Here is a 24,253-nt window from a genome sequence, read left to right on the forward strand (position 1 = left end):
TTACCCTTAAATGTATTTGTTGAATTTTAAAAAAGAAAAGACGACTCCCATTTCACGCGAAGGGATGGTGGCCACAGCAGAGTGGAAGGGACTCTGTTCCCCTTGCACAACTGCAGCACTGTATAAATGATACTCATTCATCTCCCCAGGTTACTTATACCATGCCCATCCTGTAGGCACCAGAGCTTCTAGCTGGCAATTGTACTCACATGGACTCTAGTTGCATGGGCAGCCCTGGGACTGCCTTTGGCGTTGTTCTTCACCATTCAGTGAGATGCAACTACTTATGTACAGCTAAGCACCATGGGATGGAATGTCCAACCTTCCCACTGCTGGGTTTCAGGGACGCGTTTGGCATGGCTCACGTTGGTGACTGCACCTCCCATGATAAAAGGGGACCCCCCCCAACCCAACAAGATTCCAGTTCCTCTCCCCTCTTTACGTTGCAGCCCCTCCTCGCCTGATGTCATCAAAATGAGGGGTGCTCAGAGACGAAGGCCGGATAATGCTGGCTCCAGAATCCAACACCATTGCATGATTTCCACAGATGAGGTTGCTGGGGGCAACATAATGAATGGGGCATTGAGCAAGCAGCATGCATGGGGAACCTAGCCTCTGCCAGCCTTGAGATCGGAGGGCCAAGGCCCCATCCTGCTTCTGCTGGAATCAGTAGGCAAAACTCCCATGGCACAGACTTGTGCACATTCTGCTCTGTTACCCTGCACACATCCATAGTAACCTCATGGAAGTCTATGGAATTACTCCCGATTTACACCACAGTAAGAGCAGGATTTGGCTCTCGGTGTGGCGACGGTTTGTGCTGCTAGTAGAGTTGTAAGGCCGTCGTCGCTGTGCGCTCCCGGGGCTTTTATACCAGCCCTGGCTAACGGGCAGGAAACGCCTCGCTGAGTCTGCCAGGCCCAAAGGAAGCTCCCCCTTTCCTAGGTTAATAGTGATTTTCATCACTCAACCACTTCTGCTTTTAAAGTCTGTGTCAGCATTTATGGGGTTATGACAACAGCATCTCCCAGTCCTTCCCTCCTCTGCCATCCCTTCCTTCCTGGGGAAACAGGAGAAAAAAAGCCCCCAAAAGAGTAATGGTAACAGCTTTTAATTTGACAAGAATCAATACATCAGTTCAGACAATACTGGTTTTGCTTCTTGTTTGGAGTTTCCTTCACATACCAGCAGGGAGAGGGGAACTTTGTTGGGAAGTACAGTTTTTCCTTGGGGCTTAAAGCATGATCAGTGTGCAAGTCAGTGCTTCTTTTTTTGTTTAAAACTCTTTTCCCGGTGATTTATTTACAGTTACAGTACCTCTTAGTGATCAAACAGAAAAAAAATGTGTTAACTAGGGATACACGATCCCAAGTTGAGAAGGCAGATCTCTGATATTTATATATTTATACATATATATATATATTTACGTGTATACACAGATACATTTCTCTCTTCTTTAAAGTATTAAAAAAATTGATCAACCTCCATTCTATAAAAAATACCTACTCTACAAGATAGAAAAATTTCCCTCTCAAAGTATACACCGATTTACACCCAAAGCTAATCTGGAAATATACATTACGTGGCTTCTTCCCGCAGGCTCAGGGAGGGAAAAGGTCCACAAGGGGGCAATTTAAAGAATGAATGAGCAGGAGCTCTTGGCTTGCTGGGAGATGCTACACAAGGGTGTGGGGCGGGAGAAGGAAGATGATGGCTCATTGCTCAGGTGTCCAAGGAAGAGAGAACGCAGCCCTCGCTGGAAGGCAGGTTGTCTCATCTCTCTCAGCACATATTACAAAAGACAAGCCCAAGGGTATTGTGTGTTCACAGAATGCGACTGGGGACTTCTCGAACATCCCAATGAGACTGGAGCTCCAGACCCTGCATGAGGGAGATGGAGCTGAAAGCAGTGACCTGCTGCCATCTGTCCCTGCAGCCACTTTTTCTCTTACTTTAGATTTCAAATGAAAAGCTGGGTAAGTCTGGGTTAAAGACTTAATAGAAGGCAAACCCGTATGAAGATGGACATTTTGCACAGGCATCCTATGAAACCGTCTCTCCATCAGAGTGGGAAAGACAGAGACTGTCAGCACCACTGTGTGTTTTTGGGATCCCCCAGCTATTCTCACTCACACAGGCTCTTCACCCACCTTAGCCTGGCTAACAGGGCCCTTCTAAAAGCTAACCAGGTGATTTAAAAATGAAATCGCCCCCGTTTAAAATAGAAATCTACTGTATATTCAACATGCTGACTGTGCCTGGAACCAGGATCCCTTTCAGTTAGAGGTCAAATCAAAATCAAAGCCAAGGAAGTTGGATCATTTGGGTGTGTGCTAGCCTGGAGGTTGTTCTGGTAGCCCGAGGTGAACAGGCAGTTTTAATCAATGACTGTTTTTACTTATTGAATGATGCATTGTACAGGTTTTAAAATGCATTAAACTGGATGCATTGTACAAGGCTTTTAAAATGCATTTCATACTAGCCTGAATGGGTCTGATGTTAATATGTTTTTTGTTTCTCAGAGGCCTTCGATTTCAGCCTCCAGTCAATTGTACCCCTTAGCTTCCCAGCACCACCTTCGCTGGGGTGTAAGACTCAGTTCTAATCACTACACTGCAGGTGGCCTCGGTCGTCTAAGAAGTCAAACCAGCAGCCGCCGGTCCCTGGTTTAGAGCCACTAAGCTACTCAATGAACGAGATAGCAAGCCTAGTGCATTGCAGCACAAGAACGGGGAGAACGCGGGCATGGGAAAGGGCTCTACCTCCAGTGCTGCAGTATCATCAGCAGAGCCCACCTCTGACTGGATCACTGCAATACACTTCATGGTACCACTGGCATTCATGCACATAGGGGACGATGGCGGAGGTCCTTGGCTTTCGAAACAAGCGTGTGAACGGTTCATGTTGGTCCCCTCTGCTAGAACTCACTCTGTTGCACCACGAGGGGACCAGCCTGAACAGCTGCGTGCCCACTTATGGCTGAGCACTACTACGGCTACATGGGTACTGTGGGCCATACAGCAGAAGTGAGGAGGACATAACAGCTACCAGGCTGACTCCAACGCACGCTAATTAACCATGAAGAAATCACAGCCCTTCCTTCACTCGCTCAACAAAACAGCAGGATAGGGAGCCACTGTCCTTCCATCTACAGCTGTGTGGCTTTCACCCCTCACACTGATTGCTACCTTACTGCAGTCCTGTCCAACTCAGGTCCCATGGCTTGATGGAGAAGTGCTAACATCTGATGCTGAAGGAGCATGCCACAGAAGAGGAACGGGGAGTGCTGAAGAAAGCCACCCCTCTGTATTGTGCGAGGAATGGAGCCAGATGAACAGTGAATTTAAAGAAGATGCCGTAGATGTAAAACGTTACCAAGCCAGAGAACAAAAATACAAATGCCGAGGCATGTGTCGAACTCCAGTTACACCCCATATCAAAGACGGCCATTCCCCTGCCCCCTTCCTTCCACCCACTAAATGGAGAGAAAAGTCATCTAGGGTTCCTGCATGCAACCCCCATGAAGAGGGGGCGCGAGATGGTGCTAGCTGTGCAGCCTGAGGGAGGAACGTTGCACTAAGGTCAAGAACATTCTACGGGTGTGGAACTAACATTTCTCATTCACAGATCTGCCTCAGTAAGGGTGTCCTGGGCACTTTGGCAAAGCAGATTTCTGGGCTGTGCAGGGGAGGGCAGGAAATTATCTCAGAAGTCAATTAACTAACTTCTCCACCCCACTATTATTCTCTTTTCATTAAAGTTTCAGCAGAATAAATCTATACACGACCCTGTATTTTGCTTAACTCCTTAGACCTATTCCCCACCCATGCGCCAATAGGGATTTCAGGGTTACATATTGTGACAGTTCCAGCTAGCATTTGTCAGCCCCACTGCTTGATATGTTCCATCGACAGGGAGGCAGGTCCTTCCCTTCCCCTCCCCCCACACTCCACGTTTTGCTCCATTTATTCTCCAGATTCCCTTTCACCCCTTAAAGCCAGCAAGGGTCTTGAAAGAGAGTCCAACAACAAAGCTTTGTTGCTGGTTTTCTTTTTCCCCAGGGCACTGGATTAATTCACCCAGTGATCTGAAGTGACACTTCATGTGCCTTCATGGAGATCAAAGAATCCAAAGTCTCTCCTTTGCTTCTCAGTGCACCAAGTCCACCCCAGATCAGCAGCACACAGTCTGCAGCTTTCGGCTTCCTTTACTTGACTTCCAGGATGGATGGGTTGGTTTCCATGATGGCCACAATGATCCGGTCAATGTAGTCTTGCAGGCGGAAGTTAATCTCCTCCTGCTTTTGAATTGCCTCCATGAGCTGTAGGGGAGGAAGAGGAGGAAGCTGGTTACTGACAGGCCACAAGTCAGGGCCACCTAGCACAGATTTCTTTGCAACTCACCCTTGACAGTTTGCTCAGCAAAAAACCCCACCAGAGTCCATTACAAAGGGTCCCTTTGTCCCACAAGCTGCGTCCTGCATAAGAGATTCCCTGCTCCAATTTTAGATTTAAGAGGAAAAACTGCATGTATCTTAAAAGAGCTACTGGTGATACATTCATTCTTGTTACTGTCCAGCACAAACTCCAGTGAAATGTACATCCTCCTCAAAACCCAGCTTCAGCTCCCTGGAATCCCCATTGTTCTAGCTTCTTGTCTCTCGTGGGGGAATGTGGGTTGGCCGGGGAGGCCATTAGCTGTTCTCTTCCACTCTCTAGCAGCTCTGTTAGTGGAAGCTGCTTGTCTGCCCAAGTCAAAGCTAAGCCACAGGCTCATGCTGAATATTAATGTTGTGGGTCCTGTTTTCAAACCTGGAACCTCAGATGGCCAAATCATACTTCCGGATGCACATATCAGGCAAACAAACACCTGGTTTAGGCACACGACAGCATGGGGACTTCAACACTACAGTGTGAAAATTGAGATTGTCACTGAGTTTCTTTAGGGTTTTGTGCTTATGGAATGAGTCTCACAATCCCTTATAGTCTCACCTTTCCCATGAGAGAATGAAGATTCTTATACCCTTAGACACCTGCCCCCACTGTCAGACAAGGTTTACTCCAATGCTCTTCCTCTAGCTGCCAGACAACGGCAGTGACTTGTCCCAAGAGAAAGGAACATTGCATGGATCTCACTCAAATAGCAAAATTTCCTGTCTCACTTGGCTCCTGCTGGTGAACTCGTCTGTCCATGTGTGCAAGTGTCTGAGGTACAACTACACGAGAACTTGGTACAACAACCGGGGAAGGAGGAGAAGCATAAAGAGCACAGCCATGACGGACCCAGGGTCTCAGTCCTCCGCCAATCGTAAGAGGCTAGCTTGAGATTTCTAAGGTATTAAGCAGACAACGTACATAATCTTCTTTACATTATCTTAGCAAGGGGGACATTACCTCATGAACAGCACAGCTAGCCCTTGACTATAGCCTTGCCAAGGTGTGCACCACCATCTCAAGTAGTGTCTGGTTTCTATGGGAAGCCATGACCTATGGCAAGTCACCACCTGTGCCAGATGGGCCCCTTTCTGATTGCAGCAAGCTGTAAAAAGGAATTGCTGTGGCTCTCAGCGGGATCCCTGGATTATCAGTAGTGATCTCTACTGCAGAGAGGGCACTTTCAGCTCCTTCCGGCACACGTAGGTGCTTAGGAGCCAAGAAAGGGGATTAAAGACATCACTCATGCTAAAGAGGAAGTGGTTTGAGGTAAACAGGAATACACTTTCTCTAGACACCACACAGTACCTCGTCTCTGGAGACCGAGCTGATTTCTGCAGCCAGGGACTCGGAGAAGGAAGCTGAGAAGAGGTTCTTGGCTCCCTGAATGCTAAGGTTTATAATCTGTCCATTCAGCTCGTCATTCTGTTCTTTCAGGTTGCGGTTATCCTGCTCACAACAAAAACCCAGAATCAATCCGTTCATAATTTACATTTCTAGAGCTCCACAGATGGCGGGTGCTGTAGGTGCTTTATGAAAGGGGTGCTCTACATTTTACAGCTGGTGGAATAGAGGCATAGTTAAGTGAAATGGCCAAGGTGCCCTGGTGACTATATGGCAGAGCAAGACCAGAATACAGCTCTCCTGACTCTTGTTCTCCCCTGAGCTAGCAGAGCCCTGGGAAGCTTTGCTCAGTAGAGGAGTGTATACATGCAACGTGCTGGGGAGATTCTAACCCCCTTTTGTTCTGACCAGATTGATCTGCGATGGATCAGCGTTTCACTGGGGTATCTCCAGAACGCCTCCTCTGATCCAGGATACTGAAGTGAGGCTAAAATCTGTGCCTCGCCAGCCAGGGAGATAGTGTTCTGCAGTCCTCTGTTGAGCTGAGAAAGGTAAAGCATTCCCCCACAGTGAAACATGCTCACGTTGTCTGTGCTACTTGGGCGGGCTATGACGACTCTCTCCCAGAAGAGGCCTTTAGGCCAAACAGACATGGTAGCTGTGACTATAGTGCTGAGATTTCTCCCCAGTGCCTCTCCCATTTCCCATACACAATCCCAGCTGTGCTTTGCCAATGCTTAATCACACCTTCAGTGGCTGAGTAACAGGCCGGTGCAGTCCCCGGAGTCTACACCGGGTAGTGAGGCTGGATATGAAAGTCCAAGTTGCTGCTGTGATGTTGAATTGATTGGCATCTAGTAGCCAAACCAAAACATCGCCCCCACCACCCCAGTACCTGCTTGAGCCGCCTAATCTCTTGCTCCAGCTCCGTCTCCCGCGTCCTGCTATTGTACTCTTGGAGGCCCACGCTGCTGCTTCCGCCTCTTCGCTGCTCCGCTTCAAGTTTAAACAGCTGCAGGTGCTCCAGCTGCTTTCGGAGGTCCTCAATCAGCTGCAATGCAATGAAGGAGAGCGATAGCGCCCAAGGGCCATAAAGTGCCACAGCGCTAAGCACTGAGCGAGCCTCCCTGCTGCACCAGAGAGGTGCGTGAGGTGTGAGAACGGTCGGTATGAAGTGCAGAAATCACAGTTATGTTCTCAGTGTTATATTCTTGTCCTTCCCCTGTTAACACTGGCTAGGCCCAAGTTCCTACCTCAGGCCTTTGCCATTACACCTTTACATCCAGACAGAAATATGCCATGTTGAGCAGGCTGGTGAATCCTGACTTGTGCAGGCCTTAGAATGTGACTGCAGAGACACACGCTGGAGTGAATTTTAATGTACATGAAAGCGAGGGACTAGGTACAAGCTGATGCCACACACAGGGCAGGTGCTGTGCCAGCTCCCCCTGTCCACCCCTGCAGACTGCCTTCCGACGAGGCACTGCCAAACAGCAGTGGTTTGAAGAGTGGCAAACAGCCAGAACAAGATGATCAAATACGCTTTCACCTGTCACTCAATTTAAATCCCCTATCGCTGGAGGAATAAGGCAAGAGCTGTTCCACCCAGCTGTGTCCATTGTAACTGTGAACACTAGACACAAGCACATGGAAACGAAAAAGCATGCAGGTAAGGGCATCTGAAAGCATCGATTGATTTCTCTCCCTCCAGTTCATTGTGTTTCTTCCATTTGGCAACAGCAGAGGCCACATTACACTGATAACAAGGTGAATTCATGGTGCAATTTGTATCTAGGGTTATCGAGGAACTAGACCACCACTGAGCCCTGCATACAGGATGCGGCATGTTGACCTCTCGGGAAAGTGCTTGTAAATAGCTGCAGTTTCCACTGAGGACTCCAGGGAGAAGGGTGTGGACAGGCTGAATGGTGTCAACTGTTCACTCTGCTCACCTCCTGAGTGGACTCCTTCTCCTTCTGGAATTGGTGTCTCTCCTGGGTCAGTTTGTCCCCCATCTTTCTCTTGCTTTCCTGCTCCTCATTGAGTTGAGCAGTGAGGTCTTCTATCTCATCTAACAACTTCTGCTTCTCCTGCAACAAAGTTTAGCAAGATGAAATCACAAGACCTTCCCCAGAGCATGGCAAGGCCCCTCTCCTGTCATTCGGAGAGGAGAGCACATATGCACATTGCCACATAGGAACATTCTTTTAGCTGATGCACGTTAGTTTGGACACTTTTGTCTGCTGTGCTTTCATCTGTTGTCTGAGGACTTCACAGCCTCAGTGCTTTGCCAGCAGCAAACAAAATGCATCAGCATAGTCAGGAGAGACACGTAATAAATGACTCCTGCCATAAGCTCCATTTGAACAACCTCTTGCATCTGTACAGAGCCCAGATGGCTTCAGTGACTCTGCACAGGGGCAGGACAGAGTTGTTGCAGAACTGGGGCCTAAGCAAGGGCTACTGGATGAAAATGACATCAGATCAAAGGAATCCCTTAGTTTAAACAACAGCTGCTCCCTCAGAGAAGTTTATAATAGAGCCAGAACTCTGATCTCATTAAACCCTTTTTTATCCTGGGTTTTAGCTGAGCATGGATTTCACAGAAAGCAAATAGACAATGAACGAACAATGTAAATTAGTATCTAAAATTGAACAATACCCATGGATCTTCAGAAGAACCCTTTTATTATTCTCCACGTTGGCTCAATGGTTGAACAGGGCAGTCAACTGAATTTGTTCAAAGTTTAAAACCATGTAAAACTCATTATTTAATTGTGATCAGAGCCCTGTGAGTGACAAGGTTTCTTTATGCTGCTGCTACTTTTCCCCATATGATCAGCCCCTCTCCCCAATGTGCCATGTGCTGCTTGTAAGTTTTAACTTGGTTCCAACTTTAAAGGTGATTGCTGGAGTCCCTTATTTTTATACATGCCAAAATTGTCCAAAAAAACCTGTAGGTGCTTTACGTTATATGCCTGGAGAAGTGACCTAGTTTCAGGAGTGCTGAGCACCAACAGCCCCCAGTGAAAATTCAGTCACTTAATTAGGCGCAGACACTCATCTTTGCAAAATGTGTTACTAGTCTGTAACATGCATTGACATTTTCTGTGATGAAAGGTGCTTTGTCAACGTGAAATAATATTAACAAACAGGAAATCTATGTTTCAAACAAAAACAAAGGAGACATCCAGTTTATCAGCAGGGGGTTGCATCCTCCATGGAGAGCTAATTGCATCTGTTACAGCTCATTAGCCACATTAACTCTAATTTAAGCTAAAATAGAGATGAGCAATAACATGTTATGAGGAGAGGCTAGTCAAGAATAAACACATCTCAGGTGGCTGAATGCACCTAGGAATCCTCACAATTTACGCCCATTCTCTCAGATCTAGTGTTGCTGTTTGAAATGTGGGATTGTTATTATTGTGTGTTATTAAATTATATTCTTTATATAGCATCTGTCCTGCCAGGAAAATCTCAACCCACCTCTCACTGGGTGGAGCTTTACAGCTTGTTTTATGCAGGATCTCAAATTAGATCAGGGATAGTCAATTGTTCTTGGTCAAGGTCCAAATTTCTTGATCAAGGTCCAGACTCCAAAGAAAATTATACAAAAATAATAACAACAACAACAACAAGTAAATAAAAAGATTTCTGGGTCCGTTCAAAAGCATCTGGCAGTCTAGCTTTGGCCCACAGTCCACCTATTGTCTATCCCTGGACTAGACAATCAGCATAGGCCCTTCTGGCCTTGAAGTTTATGAAGCTAAGAAAAACTTGGGGGCCAAATTTTAGGCCCTTGAATCCATATTTAGGCACCTAGATCAAAAATTATTTCTTCAGGGAACCTTATATATTGGCAAACATAAGCCAGAAATTAACATAATTTAATATATACCTATTATATTACACACCAACACAATACATCCATATTCCATTACACACACCCCTTTCTGCACTCACACAAGTTAGCAGAGGACACATTTTACACTAAAACTGACAATTAAAAAATACAACAGTGATAAAATCTCCCATGACATCCCCTTCTCAGTTACACACACAGTGGAACCTGGGTATTGTGACACAGGAGGAAAGCTGACAATCATTTCAGTAAGCTGCAGCGGGAGAGTGTCCAACCTGTTAGGGTGAACCTGCCAAGTTTGTTAGTAAAGCTTCTCTACAAGAAGGTTCCACCGTCCTGTATTATGTTTTCAGTCAGCAGGACCCAAGCTGGAAATGAACTTCCCCACAATTTGCCACAAGAGGGCAGAATTTCATTCATAAAACAGCAAAGAGATTGATACACTTACCATACATAAGGCAACACCAAACAGCAGCACTGCTTGTTTGCCTGTATGAGGTTCTATGAGCAGCTGACAGGATTACTGCTGAAGTACATTTAGGACTGCATTGCCTCAGAGAGGTTGGTCCTGGGTCTACAGATTTTACAGCGACAAACACAGTGACTCAGTAAGTATCTACAGCACTAAGGCCTAGGTCCTGGTTTCTATTTAGAGTAGGACTAGAGGAAGAAATGGCTCTTGCTTGTTATACAGAACTTGGGATTCATACAGGTCTGTTGTGCAAAGCGTTCCATCTCTGCTGTTTGCAATTAGCACTTAGCCTAAAAATATCAACCAGGCTCACAACATAACATAGCCTTCACCAAAATTCCTGACTCCGAGGGAAAACCACAGCAAGCTCTCATTCTGCATGGGCTACACTGCCTCGGAAGCTGGGCAGAACACAGGTGCCAGTGACTAATACACCAACAGGTTAACTCGAGGCAAGTTGGAATGTGCACTGCAGAGACGCTAAAGTATGATATGCTCAGGAAAGCCAGCAGCGGGACAGGGTGCTGAGTCATAGTGGCATAATTAATGCCACGTCCCATGAAGAGATGCACATTCATGCTTCACCGCTAAGGAATCTCTGGCACAGACCAGATCCCTCAGCCTGTTTTCAAACACACCAAAGTATGAGCCTGAAGTATCTTTCTAGGTGAGAAGGCTCTCCCTCACCTCCTCCAGCCTCTCGATACTGGCTTTCAGACAAGGGACGCAGGATCTCAGCTCGCTGTTCTCGTCCTCCAGCTGCTGCAGTCTGTGGCAACGAATGAACACATTTAGAAACTCTGCTACCCGAGCCCTGAGACTAGAGAAAATCGTGCAAGCAGCAAAAACAACAAGAGAATATTAGTGAAGACCGGAGCGTGGATGTAGAGTGAGGATGGACTCTGCCTTTGTCTGCCCCACTCCTCCTCACCAGCAATCACGGGAAAGAAGGAGACATCTACCCAGACTTAGCTGGAGTTGTTTGAAGCCCTCTGCCTAATTTTTGCCGGCTGTGACAGATATCCCACCCCCAAGGCACTAGGCCATCCTTCAGGCTCAGTACTGACTACCTTCATTGCCCCACAGTAGCAAATCCCAGCTCTGGGCACTAAAGGGTGAAACTTGTTATCTGAGCACAGGCTCTTTGCATTCCAATTATTTCCCCCTATTTTTGCTGCCTCTCCTCTCGGTATTTTTCCCTCAGAGGCCAAGTGCCAGGGATTGGCACACAACAACCAGGAGTCCAGAGAGGGCCTCACCTAGTGCTCCAGGTTCAAATCTCTCGAATTCACATAGGTAGTCTTCCTCCCAAATTACCTTCCTGGTCCTTTGTCAGTCATGGCCAGTTAGGAATGAGCAAGAATGGAATGTTCTGCATTTGCTGAATCCCTAGTGAAAACCACCCAACCAGGGAGAAGAGACATCCCTCACCCAGGACAGGTTGGCTCTGCCCAGGAAGCCAGCCTGAGGGTGTGGGAGAGCCTGCAAGCTGGTTATTGCCTGATGAGATCAGTCACTAGGAGCAAGCTAGTTTTTCAGTTCAGATCTCCCCATGCTGTTGTTACCATTCCTCTGGGACAGCCCCAGACAGTGCTGTGGCACTGTTCCTTCTAGAACAACCAAACACCGCTCAGACGCTTCTGTAAATGCTCCTCCCTCTCAGGGCTGTTCAGGCAGAGGAAAGCTGTAGTCCTCGCCTTGGGCTCATGCCTGTTGAAGTCAAAGGCAGAACTTCCATTGACTTCCCTGGGAGCAGAGCAGATACTTTGTGCATGTCTTTGTGACGCTGACTCATGTGACAATGTCAAACTGAGCTCCAGGGACTAGTCATGCGAACGGGCAGGAAGTTCAAGTGAACACCCTCGTTATTCGCACTGTTAGGGGCAGATCAAGAAGGAGCATGCATGAGCTAATAGAATCCAAATGGAAATTTCTCTCTGGCTGGAGACAAGTGTCAGAGGTGGGTTAATTTACTACTTTGGGACAAAGTTACAGAGGAAGGAGGTAGTCAAAACCAGGGTTTAGAAGTACATGGGGGCCAGCTTTATTGGAGGCAGCATAGCCATGGCTGGAGTTTATTCTGGAAACTAACTCATAGCTGTGTTCTAGTTGTCACTGATTAGTGATACACCCTCAAAGCATCACCATGTGGAGGATATGGCAGCTGTACCAACCTGGCTTGCAGATTCTCAATCTCAATACTCTTCTCTCTCTCCATCCTGGTCAGGAGCTCTCTCTGTTTTCTGATTTCCTCCAGGAGCGTCTCATCTGCTTTCAACTCTTGCTCCTTCAGCTGTTCCTCCAGGGCATTAGCTCTTTGGAGAAAAGGAAAGAAGGGGTTTAGCCAAGTCTGACATTACACAGCTGTGCCACTGGCATTCAGATATTTTAGGGAGAGGGGTATCCTCCTTTCTTTTAACCCTCCTCCCCTCTTCCTCCTATTGCAAAGCCAGTAGAAGCCACCATGGAGTTTGAAGATCATCTTAAAAGGAGCAGCATCTGTACAAGAAAAAGAACAGGCACCTGCAAGGCACTTAGACACCTGGGGGAAAGCAGCTAGCACATCCTCACAACCATCCAATCCCTGAGCACTCTGTGATGCCGAACCACTTGGAAGACACTGCCTATTTGGCATTTAAATCACTGGGAACCCAGGCAATAGATGCTGGTACCCTATCATCACAGGTTTCTACAAGCTTCAGTGGTCACATTAAAACTAACCAAAGGGAGGAATGAAGCAAGGATTGAGAAGAAAACAAAGTAAAAGATTATCTTAAAACTTGTGTCTTAGTAGGTAGCAGAGTCAGAGTACTGCACAGAATAAGCTACTGAGGCTAATTACTCTAATTTATTAATTATCTTCCTTTTCACCTGGGTTTGTAGTGGAGTATGAAATTCACATGCCACTTATGAGTAATTCCCTTGGGCACCAGCATCAGTGATAATTGTATAGCTCTAGGAATACAATATTTGGATGTCTGCATGTTGCCAATCAATTAAGCAGGGCCGACATAACAATGATTATTTAATTGTTGCAGAGGAAGATTAGAATACAAGACAGAGAGGGCGTTTAATAGATGTTGAGATTTGTAAGACTTCTAGCATCTTATAATAATTTTAAATTAAATCAAATCTAGGACCTAGAGAAAGTGACCATTTCCCTCCGAATTCTCAATCACAAGGGGAGTGTGGAGGGTTATTTTTCCAGGCCACATCCATAACTGGCAAACATTTTTAATGTCACATGGTTCTCAATGGAGCACACAAGTCTCGGAAGACATTCAAGCAGTGGACAGATGTTTGCTGTTAATCTGCTCCCTCAAACCTGTCCTTGGAAGCAGGTGAATAAATAGTCCATACAGTGGCTGTCATTTTATGACCTTTGATTACACTACTGTAAAGCTGCTTCTGCTTCCCAAAGCAGTGCACGATGAACCATGCTGCAGTTTGGGAAGATGGGAAGCTGCAGTTTGCTGGGATATTGTTTTGTTATAGAGTTTATAAAAACACAGGACAAAAGCATGCAATGCAAACCTCTCATAGAGGGACACATTTTTCTAACTGATCAACTTGTTACCTAAGCCCTTTATTTGGATAAAACTAATTAACTCGTCTGGGCTAAGTGATTAGAGCACTCAAGGGGGAGTTGTGTGTATTAGGGAAAACATCTTGTTACTGTGAAGTTTATCAGGGCTTAGGAAAACCTTTACTTGAATCACTGTTGTCCATGACACACATACTACTTAACAATCTTATAGTCCTATAGATAAACTAATGGCTTTATCTGAGGAGTGTAAACACCCCTGGAGAATAGAAGCCCCTCAGATTGAAAATCCCAGGGGTTAAATAAAATTTGCAGATTTATACTTGTCCCAACAACCAAAAGCAATAGGGGCATCTCGGAGGGAGGAGTCAGGGACACAGTATACTTCTTTAGCTCCCATTGAAATGCAGGGGATTAAATGAAAGGCCAGAGTGAAAGAAACAGTCACTCCCCCTTCCCAAATAGCAATGCTCAATATTATTGTTAATTATTTGTAATGTAGCAGCAGCCAGGAGCCCCAGTGAAGAATCAGGGCCCCATTGCTCTAGGCACTGGACCCACAACAACAACAACAACAAAAAAGACCATCCCTGCCATGTAGAGTTTACTGATTAGGTTATGTGTAGCTGGAGAGATTATTTAGAACTATTGGAACATAAAGCTAGCATTGTTACCAGAAGGTCAGAGACTCAGACCTGCCAATCTGCAGATTACCTGAATTCCCAGCAGTCAGTCAGTGGCACAGAAAAGTGCACAGGTGAGGCATGGAAAATGAAGCAGAGAAGGCCTTTTGCAAAGGCAGCAGTTTGGATGCCTGCTGGCTTTTGACAGAAATGGAATTTAGATCTGTGAGGGAGGGCAGATTTGCTAAGATTTAATAGTCTCTTCTTTATCTTTCTATTGACTCCTTTTCCATTGGCCTGCTTCCATCACACACTTAACCCAACAGAGGGAGTTCTAAAGAAAAGGCAGCTGTTCTCAGAGACAATAACCTTAGAGAGAGTTGCGTGTGTGGATCCTAATTCACACAGGGAGCAGAGGAAAGAGAACAATTCTAAACTACATTAAGGGCTTCCCTACCCAGTGCAGCAATGCACGCTCCAGGGGTGCGAATTGTGAGGTGCACTAAGTAGAAGTCCCCTAGTGCGCACTAACATTGAAACAGGGAACTGTTAGTGGATGTCAGCAGGGTCTATAAAGGTCACTTGGCATGCAATATGTTTGTGTGTGTGAGAATTCACACTCTTCTAGTGCACACTGTTGCACAGTGGAGACAAGCCCTTAGAAACTCCTCATGAGGATATATGTTTGCTCCTGTGACACAAGCCAAATACCCTCACCTGTGCACCAGCTGCAGGTTTTCCTGTTTTAACCGACTGTGCTGCTCTCCATTTGCAGCTGTGTCCTTTTCCAGCTCTGTTACCCTCTTCTCCAGGAAGATGACCTGTGCAAGCAAGAGAGGGAGGATTCAGAATTTAGCTCCTAAATTTTAGAAGTGTTTCCATAATACTAACACAGGGCCAAACGCTTCACTGGTGCTTCTCCTTTGAGGTCAAAGGCCACATCAGTGGTCAGCCTTATTAAGTTTTTGAGCATTTGGCTCTATAGAGGCAGATCCTCAGCTGGTGGAAATTGCCATAGCTCCAGTGGAACTGGGACAGTGCACACCAGCTGAGAGTGTGTCTCACACTACCTAAAAGGGACACTATGTCCCTTTTCTCCTTTTCACAGATGGAGAGAGACAAGGAAAAAGGAAGAGACTGTTGCCGAGCCACAGATATTAGAAAGGGGACTCAAGGGCTGGTTTACAACCAGAAACTACTTTAAATTCCTTTTAAACATTGACTAGATTTTACTTTGATGGTGTCCCTTTAAGAGACGCTCCTGCAGAGTTGCACAAAACAAGCTGGATACATTAACTTTCCTTTGCTTATAAAAAAAATCTGCACTTTAGGGGTTTGAATGTTAACTTAGAATTATTTCCTTTCCTCCCCCCGAGTTACATAGCTCCCTGCTCTACTCTCAGCCTTATTAAAAAGGCGATGTTACATGTGCTATCAGCAACCTGTTCTTCAGACCGTTCAACTACTCTGTGAGAGTGTGGCACTCAGTGTTGTGACACCATCGCTATGGCTGCAGTGAAGAGGACTGAGAATTGTTATTATGTTTGATAAACAAGCAGGAGGTGGGAATACTTTCCTGAGGACAAAGTATCTATTTGTGCAAAAACTAAAGTCATAATTATTGAGATAAGAACAACAACAACAACAACAACAAAACAAGTAACTAATTCTTTTTTGGATAGGCCCAAAAATGAATTTTACATGTTACTTTAGAGTGAAGGACAAACAACGAACAAATCTATACCAAGTCCATGAATCTGGGGTATAAATCAAATCCTGACAATACTCTAGCCAAATGTTTCAAACCTGGGTGCCTGACGTTAGGCTACTCAATCTGTATTTGGGCTCAGAGTGGCCAGAAATGCTGAGCACCCATAAATCCCACTGAGGTGAAGGGGAACTGCAGAAGTTCAGCACCTCGAAGCCAGGGCACTTTGAAACAGGAGCTGAATTTCAGGCATCTAGGTGTGAAAATTTTGGCCTGTGTTCTTCAAAGAGAGAGTATAAATGATACAGTTCTATAAATTATTGTACTAATGTGCTGTCAAATGCACAAGAAATGTGTATATGTATGCATATATATTTATTTCTCTGTCATACCCACAGCTCCACTTGTCTTCCTATTCAGGATGTCAGAATTAAGGAGCAGTTTTAAAGAGGTATTTTCACACTGGGGCAAACATTTATACAAAACATAATTCACTTGGCTTGGAGTTTTCCATATTCCCTCGGCTATTTTTAGCTATTGATGTTTGAGTAAAGCTTTCCTTTCCCGAATGCAGTTTCTCCTCCTCCTGCCACATGATCCTTTGCTCATAAACTCCCCAGTAAGTTAACATGGAACTAAATAGAGATGTCACAAAGTCAGCATTTATAGCCTCGCTGCAGGACAAATTCTGAGCAGAACAGGCATGAGTGAAAGACAGGAAGTCCCTGTTTTAAGTCAAATAGCTTTGCTTCCTAGGAAGAGTAGCATTAGACAGCAGTGTATATAGCATTGTGAAACAATTACAAAATAAGTTGATTTAAAATATATTTCTCAGTATTAATATTGCTCTATGAATGGTTATAATGACCAACTTCAAATACAGTGTATGCAAATACTGTACATCTTACCACCCGTGTCAGTGACATCATTCATTCAGACTAAGGCCATGTCTATATGTACAGCACTGCAGCAGCGCAGCTGTACTGATGCAGCCGCACCATTGCAGTGCGCCTGGTGAGACGCTCTATGACGACGGGAGAGGATAAAAATCCCCTCCACAAGTGGCAGACGCTCTCCTGCTGACATGGTACTGTGCACACGAGCGTGTACGTCAGTGTCACTTCTGTCCCCATGGGGGGTGGTTTATTCACATACCGAGCGGCATAAGGGATGCTGACACAGCCTGAGACAGAGGGACAGACCTCTCCTCCCTGCCAGTATTATAAGAGGTTACAGAACACAGAGCATTGTTTAGTAAACTGTAGAGGGGCAAGAGGAGCCACAAGCCATTTACCATGAAGCAATCTTCAGCCCATGCTGTGCAACGAGCCTTATCACCCACTGAAAAGATTGGAATTCGACCTCCCAACCCGAACACAGCAACGCTCTATGCCTTTTTTTCCTGAGCATTTTGTCAAATCACAACCCCCAGACAGTACAGAATGCTTTGAGTTAACTGCCTGTCCCCAGTAGTTATCTACCCAGTGTCAGCTGGCATTCAATAATAGCAAGTAATTAACACCTTTGTCCCAGGAGCTCGAAGAATGGTAAACCATTATTTACTCCATTCAAGAGTGGGTACTCCTCTACCCTCTTCATTAATGAGTAGGCTGATGCACAAAGAAATGCCTTGCCCAAGAGCACCCAGTGCATCAAAGACAGAGCCAGAAACAGAACCTGGGTATCCTGTCCTCTTGGTTTAGCCACTAGGAACATGTGCTCCCTCCACCCAAAGGAAAACCACTCGACGTCAAAGATAAGCTTAGTGAGACACTCAGAAGCTATTCCTCCATTAAAACTTCAGAGGCAGCTGCAATAGCATTCATACCTTGTCAGTGATGTCCTCATCCGCACATTCCGTGTGGTCACAGAAAGGTTCTTCCATAGCATCTGCAGTCAGGGTGCCCGTCTGATGTAAGTGCCTTTATCCGAGACAGACCAACCCAACCCAAAGCAAGACGACCATTAGAGTGAACACTGCAGAAGGCAAAGTATCATTTCTTATACAATTTCTCTCAGCTCCCCACCCCTTCTCCTGCAGGAGACATTGGGACACACATTGCTCTCTTTTGGGTGACAGTAGGTGAAGATGATGAAACCGGGAGGCTATCCTGGCAAAACAGCGATTCTATTGAGTAGCGGGCCTCACTTTCACCAAATGAGGCTCTGACAAGCCAACAAGAGTCAGCATCCCACAACACCTCAGTACTGCCTAACTGTGGGGCAGGAATCTTCACTAGGCTTGTGACTTTTAGTGAATAGCACCTGGCTGTCAGAGGGGAAATGGACTAGTAGTGTTGGAACTTGGTGCTATCACCTCTTATTCTTGCTCTTGGAATATGGAAAGATAAGAGCTTACTTTCCACACTTCATTTTGTTTTGAACTTAACACTTATATTCCAGAGCAGCAGGATTAAAAGTACTCTGCTCTCCCCAGAGATGATAAAGCCAGAAAGGAATGGGGAGTGAATTGAGCTTGTGAAATACACACTCAACTCCAGCTCCCCAAGTGGGAGACTAGTAAATCATTAGCTATGGCTTGTAACATTTGGGTTTTTGTTTTCTTTCAAAGGACACTGTTCAAAATCAGTCAAGACATTCACCCTGTAATGTAATGACACGTGTTCTACAGGAGCTGAGTGCGGTATTCCACCTCAGTCGGGGTGGGAAGGGGAAAAGCAGAATTATTATTACAACCTTGAATAATTAAAAAACACAGGACTTGCATCAAGAACTACAGATATAGAGAGAGCTGAGGATACACAAACTATGGTTTTACTGGCTCGCTCTCTGCAGCTTTTACATGAGTCTGTAACCAGTTAGTAACATGGGTGTATTATGGCTTGTGTCCCCACACACTATGGTTAATACACTGTTAGTAGCATAGGTGCTGGAGATGGGGTGTGGGGGAGGTTAAGGGGAATGGGAGGGACAAAGGGCCATTACCTCCTCACTTTTTAAGCAGGTGGGACCATACCCCCACTTTTGGGAATCTGAACGGGGCAGGTCACAACAAGGGTTGGGAGGCAGGAACACAGCCCCTTCCTTGACCAGAGCATGGAAGCATTATGATGGAGGGGCAGTATATTAATAGATTCTAGCTACTTAAATGGTCACAAAGTATTGAGCATTCTCAAAATTAAAAACCATTTCTTGATAAGGCTCGCAGTCACAAAAGATGATGCTAGTTCCTTTGGTCACTTTTGCTGATCCAAAGGAGTTAAAAGTAAACAGAGCTAATCTGAATCCCTGAAGACAATCTTCTTTAAGCAAGTAGCATCCTAATTCTTAATCTGGTCTTTAAGTACTGACAACTGGCCCTTCAGTATGCCGACTACTATTCAGAAAGAAGGCACAACAGAATGGATCCTCTTAGAGTTTTAACATAGGTTGACTCTGCCTTTTTACCTACTGCTTTCTACAAAAACCTTTAATATTTTGAACTGAAGGTCTGGGACACATCCTTGGGAAACGCCTCAGTGCTGGATGACACGGTGTCAGTAAGATTTCAAGCACACCATGAAAACCAGGCAGAATGATTATAAAATAGTTATTGACCATAGAAAGGATTCTCTCCTACTGAAGAAATTTGGGGTTTGTGAACTAGAGCCCCCGGTCTGCATCCGAAAGCTATTCTGCTCTGGCCCCAGCAGGAAGGTGTATGCATCCAGCCAGAATCAAGAAGGGTTGTGTTTTTTTTTAAAGCATCACAATATCACTGAACTACTTTGTGCTGTTAATGAGAGCTCAACAAGTAGCACACGGAAGAATAACTTTTCAGGAAGAGGTCCGTTTGCTTAAGCAGAGAACCTCTGAATTTGTGACTCTGACTCCAGCCAAATTTCTAGGTCTGAAAATAACTAGAATTGTGATTTTCAATCTAGTACTCCAAAACTTTAAAATATCACATGAGAACAAACAAGAATCAGAGGATGGCAAGGGGACAGCTTAATCTTAAATTAACAACCCCCCCCCCCGATGGTATCTGAAGCAGATGGAAGAGAAACAACTTAATTGAGTGAGGGAGTGCTCAGAACCTCTGAAGTCACACAAGGTCAAATTATAAAGGGCTAGTCTTAAATAGGAAGCCTGGAAACTTGCCTTCTAGCTTAAAACCACTAAGAATCAAAAAAGTTTCTAACAAATAGCTTGAAAGTGAGAGTATGGGAACCATGAAATGTAATACTCAAGACCCATTTCCTCACCAGCGAGAAAGAACCAAGTCTGGAAACGTTTGCTGGTTACAGGAAAAATTAAAAAGAAACAATGTGGGAAAACAGCTGGAAAATATTTCCAAAGAGCTCCTGAGCTGCTGAAAGCAGGGCAGGGAATCTGCTTCCCTAGGATAAGCCTGAATAGACCTAATCTCCAGCCCTTCCCTTGATTCTAAACCCAACAGATTCACGGGGAGTGAAGATTTCTTGGAATTTGTTCCAGAGCTTGACTGACCCACTCAGGAATGCCACTAAGTAAACAGACTCCTGGGATCTGAGAATACACGTTTCTAGAGGGTGCCAAATCATCACACAGACTGTTCAAAAGACCAGCCCATGTTTCCCAAACATCCCAACCAGACCTGAAACTAGAGAGACCTGGAAACAAAAGAGTGTGTGTAAGAACAGGAGAAATCCCAAAAGCTTCCTCTTCCCTAAATCCTCTCTCAGAGCATCAGGGAACAATGTAGTTGAGTCTCAAATTAGATTTCCAAAAATCCTAGAGAGGGGTGTCAATAAAGATTATGCCAGAGAATTAACACACGAAAATAAAAAAGGCAGGTTTGGACAGCTAGGACAAACTTTTTCCTTCAGCTATAGAAAAGAAACACTGTGGAAAGAAGTATTAAAACCAACCCCCTCAAGAAAAAGATACGAAACTGACAAAATGTTATGGAGACTCAATGATCTTGCTCCCAAGAGAATTTCAGAGCAAATGTGGTGTCTGCCCTTTTGTTATACAGGGAGAAGGTCTCATAGCTTCATTGGCTAGTTGTTACAAATTTCCTCATGCAACTCCGCTGGAGAGACAGGGATCCTTAAAGCATTACCAAGCAGATCCTGGCCCTTCAGCATTCCAGGATTCTTGAAAACAAGATAAACTGTTGGGGAAAATTTGAATGCCTGCACTCTCATGTGACAGTGATGAAAGCATTATGTCCAGAATGAACTGCTTCCTCCCATCCCCCATTATTGGGAACCTAAATCCCTTGTGAAAATAAAACAGCCCAGTCAGAGTGCTTCCTTTAACAGATCATTGCAAGAATCAGAGACAAGGGCTTGTCTAGATGGGGAAATTTACCAGCAAAATTATATCACTACCATTATACCTGTATAAATAGAGGTAAATTTATATATAGGTATAAATAGAGGTAAATTTCTGCATGTAGACAAGCCTTAAGACCATCCCTATACCACAGGAAACATATGCAATAATATAAAGCCACAGTTGGGGAGAGTAGCTCTGCCCCTATGTTTAAAAATTCCTAAGCAGTCCATGAAACAACGTGTGGAAGAGATGAGCAGTAAGTCTCATGGCATCCATGAAGTCAAACAGAGAGGAGCACATAACTCGAAATATGGCAGAAGCAAAACAGAAACAGTGAATCTGTCTGCATGGACTGGTGTTTTAGTGGCGTGGCAAAGGGTTAATTTCTGACTGGATGCATCTACTCAGCTGACCGGGCAAGGGCTCACTCAGCTGTCTGGGCTAGAGGTACTGATGATACAGAAAAGCACGTACATCAGTAACTAGGAGTTTTCAACATGGGCAAAGTCTCCTGCAGACTCTCACACTCTGGGCATTCCTAGACTGGGGGTCTGGGAGGACAACCTGGGAGAAGTCATGTGTAAGTCAGTCTCCAGAGGTGAATGCATTCTGAAAATATCTTTAGTGATTAAAAAAAAATTTTTTAAAATCTATAATGTGAATTAAAATTGCCGTCCATTACACACTGCAGAAAATGTACTGTACATTTCTCTAAAAGTAAAATTTTGCACATCTATGTAGATAGCTGTAATCCCATTATACATGCGACAACCTACACAAGCACATTCCTTAATGACAACAAAAGGATAATAAAAGTATCAGCGTACCTTGCTACCTTCTTGCTTGAGAGTCTTTTATTTGGACTGTGAAATGAAAAAAAAACAACAGGAAAACAGAGTCAGGAAAACAGAGTGAAAAGCAAGGGGAAACAGGAAACAAACTGAACAGTGACAGGGGGCATATCCTTTACAATTAACAGCACAGCACACGCATGAGACATGCATTACTCAGCTTCTCTGAGGCAATCGCCACGTAAAAATCCAGGTAAATTTGCACACATTTAACAACATGTCATGATGAATTGGAACATACAGCACTTGTCATTGCAGAAGAAGTTTCAATTGGTCCAGCAAGGTGCTCTCTCTTTTAACTCGTTGATTCCAGTCCTGAAAGCAGATCCCTAGGAAAAGTGCTAATAGAAGAATTGAGCTTGGTGGGACTCAGACCCATTACAAACGGACTGTAGACTGAAATATACTTGATCCACCTGGAAGCTTGTGCAGACAATGAGCCCATCTCTGAACAGGGCCACCCAGAGGATTCCGGGGGCCTGGGGTCTTCGGCGGCGGGGGGCCCTTCCGTTCCGGGACCCGCCGCCGAAGTGCCCCGAAGACCCGCGGTGGGGCCCCCCCGCTGCCGAATTACCGCCGAAGCCGGACCCGCCGCCGAAGTGCAGCCTGGTCTTCGGCGGAGGGGGGCCCCCGCCGCGGGTCTTCGGGGCACTTCGGCGGCGGGTCCCGGAACGGAAGGGCCCCCGCCGCCAAATTACCGCCGAAGACCGGGCTGCAGTTCGGCGGCGGGTCCCGCTCCGTCTTCGGCGGTAATTCGCCAGTGGGGGGGTCCTTCTGCCCCGGAGCTGAAGGACCCCCCGCTGGCGAAGACCGGGAGCAGAAGAAGCTCCTGCGCCCGGCCCCGCGAGAGTTTTCCGGGCCCCCCGGAGCAAGTGAAGGACCCCGCTCCAGGGGCCCCGAAAAACTCTGGTGGGGGCCCCTGTGGGGCTCGGGGCCTGGGGCAAATTGCCCCTCTTGCCCCCCCCTCTGGGCGGCCCTGTCTCTGAAAGAAAACACTGAAATATCCTGCTGCAAATAAAAGCAGGGCAACTGTACTAGAATCACAAGTATGGAGAGCAAAAAATAATAATTAAAAAGCAAACAGCTCAATGAACTATCCTCTGTATTTCATTAACTCCAAACAATTATAATTTTACTGAATTGTGTTTGACATCGGACATAGCAACATTGGTTGACATATGACTGGCTGGCTGCTTGTATTTCAGACAGGGACTTCTCCAGATTCTGGGGGTTGATTTGTTTGACCTTTTCTTCTCTCCCTCCCTCATATGCAGCTGTATTTGCATCTAAAATCAGGAAGACTGGATTTTAAGCAAGATCATGTTTCAAGTATTAGAAATAGGTCCATTCATAAGCTATACTTAGCAGCAGCGAACAGAGTCGTCTCTTACAGAATTGTATTTTCTTTTTAAATACTTAGCATGCTAAACCAGCGTATGCTATAAGGACATATCAACATCAATGCTTTAATGTCCTGATATAGCAACCCTCTCTCAGTCATAGCTCACCTATGATGAAGAAAAGCACCTGGACACAGGACCTCTTTGCTCACAACGTAACAGATTAATACTTTCTTCACATCAGCCACTTGCTATTTGCCACTTCGAGTGATTTTAAAAGTCATGATTTATCTATTTTTTCCTCTTTTAAGTTTACTAATATGCAACCAAAATTAGGACTAATTACTGCATATTGTGCCTCAAATTTCTTTATATATATTTTTGTGTGCTACTGTAATCAAGTGGTTGCTTAAAAAATCAGCTTCCTCCAGAATCTTCTCTTTCTCCTTTATTCACTCCCCTTGTCCCAAGTTTGGGAAATAATGGCTTTAACTCCCCTCCGCAACTGGATTCTTCAAAACCATGATCACATGGAAACCTGCAAGAGGATAAACTGGGACACTCCAGCCTCCACCACAAAACAGAGATGGCCTCAAAGGAAAGAAGGTGGATTAAAATCTAAACAGAACCTTGCTTCCGCCCAGAGCAATGCTACAGTATGAGAAGTGAGGTTGTCAATTTCTAAAGTTCTGATGCTTGCAACATAGTATCTCCATGTCCAGGGAACTACTATAGTAAATAAGATGTTGCAGATGATATGGAGCATTTATAATTAGGTATTTTCCAGAAACTGGTAGAGGTTTAAAATGTT

The 24,253-nt window shown here is 45.3% G+C and overlaps 1 protein-coding gene across 4 annotated transcripts in view; it reads right to left on the reverse strand.

The window, feature by feature from the left end:
* Window positions 1-1,095: 1,095 nt before the first annotated feature.
* The window catches only part of RAB11FIP3 (RAB11 family interacting protein 3), a 179,287-nt gene continuing 156,129 nt past the window's right edge, over window positions 1,096-24,253 (reverse strand). For all 4 annotated transcript variants that reach the window (XM_039491503.1, XM_039491504.1, XM_039491506.1 and 1 more), the window contains 9 exons: window positions 22,079-22,114; window positions 17,818-17,911; window positions 14,999-15,102; window positions 12,289-12,429; window positions 10,802-10,883; window positions 7,730-7,867; window positions 6,673-6,828; window positions 5,742-5,882; window positions 1,096-4,321 (listed from right to left, as the gene is read on the reverse strand). In XM_039491503.1, coding sequence (XP_039347437.1) covers window positions 4,208-4,321; window positions 5,742-5,882; window positions 6,673-6,828; window positions 7,730-7,867; window positions 10,802-10,883; window positions 12,289-12,429; window positions 14,999-15,102; window positions 17,818-17,911; window positions 22,079-22,114 — 1,006 coding nt within the window. In that variant the 3' untranslated portion in view covers window positions 1,096-4,207. The remainder of the gene's footprint in view (window positions 4,322-5,741; window positions 5,883-6,672; window positions 6,829-7,729; window positions 7,868-10,801; window positions 10,884-12,288; window positions 12,430-14,998; window positions 15,103-17,817; window positions 17,912-22,078; window positions 22,115-24,253) is intronic.

This window comes from Mauremys reevesii, linkage group 10, assembly GCF_016161935.1.
Source record: "Mauremys reevesii isolate NIE-2019 linkage group 10, ASM1616193v1, whole genome shotgun sequence".
Lineage (NCBI taxonomy): Eukaryota > Metazoa > Chordata > Testudines > Geoemydidae > Mauremys > Mauremys reevesii.